Source organism: Pyxicephalus adspersus, chromosome 12 (assembly GCF_032062135.1).
Source record: "Pyxicephalus adspersus chromosome 12, UCB_Pads_2.0, whole genome shotgun sequence".
Classification (NCBI taxonomy): domain Eukaryota; kingdom Metazoa; phylum Chordata; class Amphibia; order Anura; family Pyxicephalidae; genus Pyxicephalus; species Pyxicephalus adspersus.
Window position 1 is genome coordinate 13,851,698 of NC_092869.1, and position 11,005 is coordinate 13,862,702.

Consider the following 11,005-nt stretch of genomic DNA (forward strand, 5'->3'; position numbering starts at 1 on the left):
GCTATTTGAAGAAATTCAAACAGAGCTGGAAGCTAAGAGTGCCTGTGCAGAGCAAAGGTGGAGTTGTTTCTAGTGACCAAGTGAAATAGGTAACCCCATCTATATTAAGCCTGCACTGTACAGATAGCATCCAGCAGGGGTCGCACCATTCAACACATTCTTAAGAGTGTGGCTGAATAGGTCTGGCAAAATTTGAATTCACACCCCATCAAAGTCCCATAAGCTTGTCCCATAACTTCCTCCTTTATATTATAGAAGTGCACTCAGCGTAGTACATCCCTTGGTAGAGAGCCGAGGTAGTATTGCAAGAGCCATTTGCCCTGTGTACTTCAGTTCAGTATGGGATGTTACAGGCTGGTTCAGAAAGCCATTCAAAATTGCAGTGACAGTCGTACCCAAATCAGTATTAGAAGTAGCTTCTGATATACCCCTGATCCTCATATTGTTTCTGCTGTTTCTTTTTTCATTATCCTCAGTATGCAAATACAAAGAGGTAAGTTGCGACTTCATAGTGCTAGTGGCAGATTCTAAAGCCATCAGGCGAGCGTCAACATTAGATGAGTTAGATTCCAAAACAAGCACTCTGGTATCAACTGTGGAGATTTGCTGTTGTAGCCCCTTTAACTCACACTTAAGGTACTTTTCTATTCATCTAGCCAAGGCATTTAAATTTTCCTTGGAAGGAAGCTGGCTCAGCATGGTCTCCAGATGCACATGGGAGCAGGCACTTACTTGTGACTGCAGCTGTCGGCTCCGGTGCAGGCAGGAGCATGGGAGTAAGAGGGCACAGGTCTGGGCTGCTGTGTTGCACTGAGGGGGTCCCTGCTATGGTGGGAAAATCATCCTCCTATTCAGGTCCTGTGTGTGCTGAAGCACACTGCAGCGCCAGCTTGGGTTCGGATGCTGCCTCCAGAGCCTCCGCTGTGGAGGCAAAAAACTGCCTAGGGCTGCTGTGTTTCTGAGACCTAGAAGATCTGGAGCTCCAGAAAGATATGTGCTCAAGCCTCCATAGCATGACCACCCCTCCTCACAAAGAGGTTCTTGATGTATAATACAATGGAACTCAATGACTTGATGTTTTGTTTCTTTACCAAAGAACTGTAAGAAACCAGATGTTGCCCCATCATTAGTAATTGAAACCACTTTTTCTAGTCTTATGTCTTGTGACAAAAAAAGCCTCCATCACAGCATTGTAGATATCTATCCCTTGTCTTCTTTCAGGCAGACACCAGTTCCCCCAGCTCTTCTCTCATGATGTCACCAACACCATAATGCAAAATAACTCCTAACCTTGCATGAATATTTATATCTGTGATTTCATCCAAGCACGTGGAGTAACAGACTGCCTTTTGTAGGTCAGTGGTGAGCTGCTGACTAACATCACTTGCCGTGCGCTGGAATCTTTAACAGTATTTCTGCTAAGTGGCATCTCAGAGATGCATTGAATAATGTATTCTTTGTTTGAGAAATCATGAAAAAGGGAATCACTCCCAGACAACATAGCCATTTTTATAATATCCCCATCAGAGAGAGGCTTAGCATGTTTTACTATGCAGTGAAATTTAAAAACTGGGAGCTTTCAGAAGATTTTTTCTAGAAAGGTAGTTGCAAAAAATAAAATACTGGGAATGATATTTCATCAATTTCCCTTCAATAAACTCTTTTCTTTCAGTTTCATCAAGTTTGACAACACTTTTGTGGTTGGTGTCAAAGTGCGGTCTGACACTGGATGTGTGACACACAACACTGTCATTAAACAGAATACATAACACTTTCCTATTGGGTTTAATCACTCCAAATGACTCTGGTCTAGGCCTCTTGGAATGATCTTTCACTATGTTTTTGCTGTACTAATTTTTGATGGTGTACAAAACTTAGAGTCTACAAAAACACAAAATTAAAAAAAAAAAAATGCAGTGCCCAATACAAATCTATACCTATACCAAACATAGCTAACACTATTAGTTAACACTAAAGAAATGGATATTCCCTGAATCCATGGCAGCGATTTTCAGCCTTTTGAATTTGCTATCCAGCAGGGGGCAATGTTCCACTGACCACCAGCTTTTCACCTGCTCTGAAAAAGGCATCTGAGTGCATTTCCTACCTTTGATTCACCTCCGCTGTACATACTGTTCGACCTACTTATTGGGGAACTTGCATAAATAAGATGAAGTGGAGGTGTAGCGCACATTTCCCATACACAGGTGGCATGCAGACCTCAATCATTCATACAAACTCCCATTTTCCCATTAGCAAGAGCCCAGGTTGGTTCCTATGGACAGCAGCCGATACCAAGTTCCCCCTGACAATCCCAGTACGAGTGCCATGTCTGTCCTCTCATAAAGCACACACACAGGCCATAGAGAGCTGAACCCTGCACACCAATCTATCCCAGCACACTGTGCATTACACGGGTCATGTGATGTCTCATGTAAAGGCAACCTGCTGCTATGCAGTGACAGTGTAACTTTTCGTGTACTGGATGCACAGAACAGATTAAGTGTGGATATCATTCATGCAATGTACAGCAATCGCTTTCTATGAACCAATCCATAACTCGACACCAGCAATGAACACCAACCTGATAAGACTAATAACCTGATAAGAGCCTGCTGGATCAGGCTAATGGCCCATTTAGTCCAGATTCTGTATCTCACAGTGGCCCACATCTATAATAAGGAGATAGCACATCTATCACCTATCGGGGCTAGTAACTCCTGATGCAAATTTCTGGAGGAAAAGTCTCCAATCCCCTCTTAAAAGGTATCTAGGCTAGATGCCATCACCACAGGGCACAATTACCACCTTCATTTATTTCAGTCACTAAGCCATAAAATGATCAGCATCTTCCTATTAGGATGCAGACAGCAAAATTAATAATAAATATTATTTAAATCTCACATTACAGGAATAGAGGGAGTTTTACTAAACACATGCTAAATGCATAGCAATGCAGCACATTGCAGACAACTTTTTTTTAAAGCACTGTAGACAGCAACACAGTTACAGGGTTCCCAATACATTCAGCAGACACTTACCTTCTACCACAAGCTGTGTGTTCACCTTGTCCTGACTGGGTATAGCAGACTGGTACTCCTGTGCCTGGGCTGAGGACAGAGCAAAACAAGATCCCCCGCCCCCTACTCAAAGCAATGCTTCTCGTTCGATAATCGGCTCAGGGCCGATACTGGACGAGAATCTGGCGTGTGTACAGCGCCCATCTTGGCCGATTCACGGACGATCGTAATGCAAGGGAAGGGGGAATGAACATTATTGCTCCGCAACTGGTAGCCACTTTGAGGGCACAGTATACTGTGTACCTGACAGGGTGCCGCTCTGTCGTTCTTCCCCTCCCCTCTCCATACAGCAGAACAGTGCTGTATGTACAGCACTCTATTGAAGACACATCAGCTTCAATACACATTAGCTGCCTCTCCTCCCAACAGCCTGGTATTGTGAAGGTTAACTGATGACTGCCAGCCGTGTGCCCAGAGAGGGCTCAGAGTGTCCCCTTTGGCACCCGTGCCATGGGTTTCACCACTAATTATATATATATTTATATAAATCATTGCCAGTCAGCCCACCAGTTAATCCTTACAGGCATGTTACACTCTTGACAGGGTAGAGGTCCTCCAATTAATTTACCAGAATTGTATTGTATGTATGTATAGAAATGTATTCTCTTTGGTGTGCTGAAATACTAATATGTTGAAGGAGACTAAGTAGGCCAATACAACAATCCATTATTATGGTTTCTACAATGGACTTTCCAACTGCTCTATTTACCCTATGGTTTGTAACACTGGTCTATAGTCAGGGTGCAAGTAGTGTCTTCTGTACACCCAAAAAAAAAAAAAAATCTACTTTTTATAATTTTCTAGATAAAAAGGGTAAAATGGACAGAGAAAATAACTACATTAGCAATTTATTTGGAAATGGAACACACAAATGTATAGTATTGTACAAAATGCCCAATATTTGAAAGTTGTATTAAAAAAAAAAAAACAAAGTAGCTATAATTTTTAAATGATACATTTTAACAGACTATGCTGAAACCCAAAATAGAGTAGAGGCACTTTGTTCCGTGCTTATTTTCCCCAAATATAAATGTACTAAAAAAACAAACAAAAACTCTAGCCAAAACTTTCTGCAGTACATAAGCGGACATACAACTGTAACATCATTAGAGTAGTTCTCTTTCTTTCAAATGTGAATTATTTGTTATAAACCCTACCAGTAAGCTGATATATGAAAGAACCAAATCTATTCTATTGTTCTGTGGTTCACCAAACAAAGAGGAGAAAGTGTCTAAGTTCCAATGTGTCTCCCAGTGCCAATCTTTTTTAGAAATTACTCATTTAGAGATCATGGCTTTGTTTTCTCTGATCTCACAAGGAATCCATGGCTGGTTATATCATATTCTTTTAAAGCCTTTTCTCTTCTCTTTTGCTGTAGGACACAAAACTGCTGAAGTTCTTTGGGAAGCTCAGTGCATAGGTTCTGTAAAGAATAAAAACATTATTTTTTAAAAATGTTATTGTATAAAACACAAGACAAAATGGCTACACAAAGAAAAAAAATATACATGTACAGAAAAAAAATGTTGACCTAAATTATTCTCCTGAAACTTCTAGTTACCCAGATGTCATATTTATGTCTGGCTTTGTTTAGAACTAAACCTGTAATCCTATATAACAAGTATGCATATCAGTACATTCTGCATATTTGTTATATGTAAGTAAAAAAGTCAGGCTAGGCCTGGCATTTTCAGATGTTCAGCAATAGGAATGTATTTCTAACCGTTTCTTTATGTACACTAGATTATGTATGCACTTTCTTTCTGAAACATATTTCATGAATATCTTTATTATTGCATTAAAAGGATACAAGACACCGTAATCTCAAGCAGAGAAGCAGTGTGCCCAAAAGCCCAACTCCTGGGCACCATACCATTCCACTTCCTTTACTTTCAGCATCCCATTGGCATCAGTGCTGTATGATAGACACTTGTATCATAGTTCTGCACCTGGCAATGCAAAATTGTCAACCTGTAAATGATGATGCATTGTGCATTTTCAGAATAAACAAGGGGTGGGGAGGAAGTACAGCTGAAACTTGGTAGCAGGGGTTTGATAAAAGGCAGAGGTAAATGCTTACTAAACCTTCTAAATTCCAGAGTTGAGCTTTAAACCCTGGCGTGTGGTGAGTGCTGAACATTACAACAGGCCAAAATAAAACTGCCCATTCCCATGGAAGATTTACAAGAACAAGTCAGGCTCCTGAAGGGTGTCGTGAACCAATTGGCACAGCACGTTACCATGCAGAAGATTCAAAGAAAAGACTCCGCTCCTGCTAGAGCAGCTGCTACTGGCAGTGTGCTGTGTCATAAACTTAAAATACAATACAATTAAGATAAGAGGGGGAACGTAAAAGAAAAACACAACAAACTTAGGAGGGTTGGTAACACAGGAAGTAAGAAGGAAATATGGTTTCCATTTGTGCAAGCGTTATGTCAGTCAAAAGTTTTCCCCAGTTAAGTATTGGCCTTTGTTCCTGTATTCAGTATGTGCAAAAATAATAAAAAATTTGACATGAAGTAACAGCATAGGCAGTAGAAAAAAACCCTACCCATTACATGTACACAAAGACCCCTTCTGCACTGTCACCCTCCCCTCCTATTTAACTCAATAAGTCTGATTTAATAAAGCTCTCCAAGGCTGAAGAAGATACACTTATCAGTGAACCTGGGTGATCAAACTTGGAATGCATCTGGTCCAGGATTAAAAACACTTGCTAACAAATAGCAAATGACCTGGTGAGCCATGACAAAGGTAATATCTATGCTATAGGCCCATAGCTGAATCAAAAAAACTTCCACTGGTTAGTTATTGGGTGTACACAGGTGCTAGATCAGAACTGGCAGTGAAAGACAGAGATTAGATGCATAAGAGGAGTTTAAAATGATACTGATATATTTTCAGTTTCTGTCACACAGAAAGCTTTTCTTTCCAATTTACCTGGTCTTTCTTGACACAAAGGGACATTAAACATTAACCTCCTATCCTGAGCAGTAACCCTGAGTGAGGGGTAAAAAAAAAAAAAAAAAAAAAAAAAAAAAAAATTGTGAAAGCGGTAACCCGAGCCACACCTGGGGTAGCTAAAACATAAAAAATAAAGACGTACCTAGTTCCATCTGCATCTTCCAATGTCCTGCCCGTCGCATAAGAGGAGTTTAAAATGATACTGATATATTTTCAGTTTCTGTCACACAGAAAGCTTTTCTTTCCAATTTACCTGGTCTTTCTTGACACAAATGACCAATAAAGCTTTACATCCTATCCATAGAAAAAACCCTGACAGAAGGATAAAAAAAAAAAAAAAAAAAAAAAAATTACTGAAAGCGGTAACCCGAGCCACACCTGGGGTAGCTAAAACATAAAAAATAAAGACGTACCTAGTTCCATCTGCATCTTCCAATGTCCTGCCCGTCCTCTTCCTCCGATCTGTCCCCCGGGAGTTCCTGGTGGCATTGGTGCGTGCCAGAGCGTGGTAGAAATTTCAAATTATTTTGCATTGGATTCAATACAAAAAACTGTATTGAATCCAATACAAAGTAATCATTTCATTATATATGCTACTGTACAGTTATATTACAGGTTTCAGCATTTTTTTATGTATTTATGTGCCCTTGTTTTAACAAATTTTTGTGGGCTTTTTTTTATTTAACGTTTATTATTAAATTTATTACATTTAATAAATATTGGAAATATTTCAGTGAGTTATGCCTAAGAAATACAGGCCTACAATGTAAAATACATTTTCATGAAAAACAATGTACCGCTTTTATACATATAAATCCGGACAGAAATGAACCACCCAGGAGGCTACCACATGGTATAAGATAATATACAGGAGGTAGATATATTTAAAGCCATTAGTAGATGAACATTTTTCTACTTTGAAACATTAGAAATAACATGTATGTATTCTTATAAAATGTTTGACCAACCTCAGTCACAGCTAAAGCATCTGCTTTTGCTAGGCGAGGAGCATTAAGATAGCTGTCAACCAACAGTGTAAAATCAGCGAGCATGCCATCCAACATAGCTTGACGCAAATCTAGGAGGTGCGATACTTCCAGAGCCAACACTTTCAGCAAACTAGCAGACAATGGACGGTCAGAACAGATATTGGGATTTTGCTACATAGGAATAAAATAGGAAAAAGGTTACAATTATTTACAAACATCCTTACATCATCCAAGTAACAAAAAGAATGTAGGAACATAGACTAGAGTAAAGCTGCGTACACACTTCCAATTTTTATCGTTGGTAAACGAACGACGAACAATCCTGCACGATATCTGCGAACGATCGAATGGCACCGATCCTGTACATACAGATAACGACACGATCGTTCAAAGATATTGTACACACGATAGATGCGATCGTTTGAACGATACAGGAAGTGACGTGCACCACAGGAAGTGAGCGAACGTTCGTTCATCGCGCATGCTCAGACCATGGACGATCACTGAACGACCGTACACACGATAGATGGTCAACGATCGTCATCCAATCCGATCCGCCGCTCCGGTCGTTCATTTCCAACGACTATCCTCGTTCGTCGGCGTCGTTGGTTACTTTTTTTACGAACGATTTTTGGCCAATCGGTCGTTCATTTCCAACGATAAAAATTGGAAGTGTGTACGCAGCTTTAAGAATACACTGGGGAACACATTTATTTTATTAAGTTAGCTCTTACACTTTTTTTTTTTTTTTTTTACTTTTTGGGTGGTGAATCCAGAAATGACCCCAGTTTTTTGCTATCACATCCAGTTTTTATGCTACAGGGTACCCTCTATTTTTGTCAAACATACAAATTTTAAATACAATGAAAAAATAATGAAATAACTTGAATGTACTGTTTATTTACATTTCTTTTGTTCATACAAAGGATTTATTGTAACTTTTTTTTTTTACAGTAAAACATTTGAAAATTTATTAGGTAAGTGGTTAAGGTAACAATTTACACTTATAGCTTTTCCTGGAGTGTTCAGTGTTAGGACAATACTGCCGGATGCTCCAACAATAGTCAGCCATCATACGTACATACCATCTACCCTGATACTTACTGTCTTTCCATGACCTTCAAATCTTGGTGGAATCGTTAACCTTGCTCATCACTGACTGCGCCAAGGTTTTCCGGGAAGTTAGAGTAGATGGCTATGCAGAAAATGCACCTTGATGCTCGTTTTGCAACCAAGCATTTTGTAGCTCTCGCTTCCAAGAAAGTCCTTGACAATGGGTTTGAATGATAACCAAGCATTCTTTTTGACTTCTGACATTGTCCTGATGAAATGTTCATCTTTCATGAGTTGCCGAATCTGTAGACCATTAAACACACCGGCCTTTATTTTTTCAAATGACAGGCTAGGAAATGCCAGAATGAGGTACTTGAAACAGTCTCCTTCAGTTGGCAAAGCTTCAACCAACTGCTTCAACAGCCCCAGTTTCATGTGCAGAGACAGGAATATATTAATTTTTCTATAAACAAGCGGCTCAAGTGGAATGTTTGGATCACCTGGTTTTAGGGCAGATCTTGGTGGCCACTTCCTTTCCACCCAATGCCTCTCACGAGCTCTGCACACATGCACAGATAACAGGGATTCTTGGTGTATCCGCGTTGCTGACAAAGAAGGAAGCATACCATTTTAAGGTCAACACAGATGACCCAATTGTGTTGGTGATATTGCAACAATTCAATGACTCTCTTTATGTCTGCATAGTCTTCACAAAGAGAAACTGAATGACCAATTGGGACTGACCCAAACATATTGCCATTGTGACGAAGTACACACTTTAAGTCCCGCTTTGAGCTATCAATGAATAGTGCCCAGTGAGTTAGAGATTTGAATTCCCAATTCCTCCATTAAACCAGATATGTTATGGCAATAGACAAAACCACTGTCAGTTCTAAAGTACTGCAGAAATGCAATTTCTCTGGTTCGAAAGTACGATACCTTTGTTCCTTTTTCTAGTAAGTTTTTCTCACGCAGTCTTGATGCTAGGAGTTCTGAAGCCTTCTTCGATAGTCCAAAACTACGAAAAAAATGTGCTAAAACCGGCACTGGGATTTGGGAATGAGCCACTGGGCGTATAGCCGATGGTAGACTAGGATACTCTGTTACATTTATTTTTCCTGTTATATCCTGAGGTTTTCACTATACAAAAGTAACAGTCACTGAAACGATCTCCTGGCTCTCGACAAACCATAGGTATACCAAACGGCATCTTATCACGTGTTCCCTTTGTCCACAATTGTAAACCCTCGACACACTAATTGCACACCTTATAAGGGGCCCAAGAGTTATTTTGATCACCAAGTTTAACTTTGAAATATGCCAAACAAGCTTGCTCTACAAACGTGCTGATGTTCGCCTTTTGACTGAGGATGGTGAAACTGCCACATAACAAAATGAATCAGGGTTGTTTAGGCACTTACGACGAGAAACAGCAGAGCCAGACATGATCTGAAAGAAAGGAAATACGTGTTTAAGTAGAAAAGTTTTGCTTATTCACTACGTAGAGAAGTGCACAACCTCTGACCAAACTGAACTACGTGTAAATGAATAGCCTATACAAATCCACGCTACAGTAATCGCATTAATATAAGCGGTAGAGAAAAAACCTGAAATGAAAAAAAACTAACTGCACTTTCAGACTCAGCATACCTATTTTAGTGTAAATAAGCTAGAAAATTAAAGTCAACAAAAAAATGTCAAAATTGTTCCCCAGTGATATCATTGCAACTGTATTACATAAAGAACCTAGATCAAAGCCCATCAAAGCTTTTGCTTACTAGATAGTAATTCCTTTAATTTGACTGTATACAGAAAATCAGTTAATTCCAACAGCATGCCTATAACAGTTTTTGATAGTATAGAAAGCAGTTGATTTCTGAAAATACACAAACCTCCATCAATGTTTGTTTGACGTTCAAGAAATGTACTTGTGTAGACGGCATATTTAGATATCGAGTCAAACATTCCTTCACAGTAGATGTTCGATGAGGAAGAAAGCCACCAGTCTCCATGGAAAACAAGTACACATCACCCACCTGTTTTTAAGAACACCAAAAAATGATGGTGATATGATGTACAGGACTGAACACAATATAATACAAACAACTTTTAATGTTAAAAAACCACTACACAAATTCTAAAGGATAAATAATTCCGAAATAGGAAGAGGCAGATGTTAATGTGAATAATTTTTTATGAATTTTAATGTAAATGTATTAGTTGGAATGGCAAAAGCAGCATTTGACAATAAAATAATATAGGGTGGGATATTTGGAAAGGAAGGTGGAAGTATTTCACAAGAAGGGCAAAAGTGGGGTGACTCAAGGTCCAAACCCCTCAAATGCAACAAAATGAGGAAATTACCATGATGCAGACTGACTCACTACTTGTGTATATTGTGACAATATTCTATCCATCTGTAGTAAATCTTTACCTAATCTTGACTCTGGAGGGCAATAAATTGCTCCACAGTGGCCCAGAGGTTAGCACTCTGGCCTTTGTAGCACTAGGCCAGGACATTTTCTGCATGGAGATTGCATGTTCTCCCTGTGTTTGCATATGGCTTCCTCTGAGCACCCTGGTTCCTCCTACATTTCAAAAAAAAATGCATTTAGGTAATGGTCTTCCCCCAAATTGGCCTTAGGCTGTGCTATTAACATTGGGACTATTGCAGGGACAAAAGATTGTGAGCCCCCTTGAGGGACAATTAGTAACATGACTATGGACTTTATAAAGTACTGCTTAATATATCATTGGTATATAAATAAAAGTTAATATTAATTATGCTACCACATTTAAAAATATTTATTTGCTGACATACCTGTGTATCAAAAACATTATTCAAAAGCACACCATATTGGTGGGACAAAATATCTCCTAGGCAACGACAGTCGTGGGTGACCTAACAAATAAAAAAAA

At 39.3% G+C, this 11,005-nt stretch overlaps 1 protein-coding gene across 2 annotated transcripts in view; it reads right to left on the bottom strand.

The window, feature by feature from the left end:
- Positions 1–3,912: 3,912 nt before the first annotated feature.
- Positions 3,913–11,005, bottom strand: part of EXD1 (exonuclease 3'-5' domain containing 1) — a 29,703-nt gene continuing 22,610 nt past the window's right edge. The window contains exons 8-12 of one of the 2 annotated variants that reach the window (XM_072428394.1): positions 10,908–10,988; positions 9,979–10,122; positions 7,013–7,204; positions 4,954–5,029; positions 4,382–4,503 (exon numbers count right to left, since the gene is read on the bottom strand). In XM_072428394.1, the coding sequence (XP_072284495.1) occupies positions 4,973–5,029; positions 7,013–7,204; positions 9,979–10,122; positions 10,908–10,988 (474 nt within the window). In that variant the 3' untranslated portion in view covers positions 4,382–4,503; positions 4,954–4,972. Of the gene's footprint in view, positions 4,504–4,953; positions 5,030–7,012; positions 7,205–9,978; positions 10,123–10,907; positions 10,989–11,005 lie in introns of both variants that reach the window. The other variant, XM_072428393.1, reaches the window with a different exon arrangement.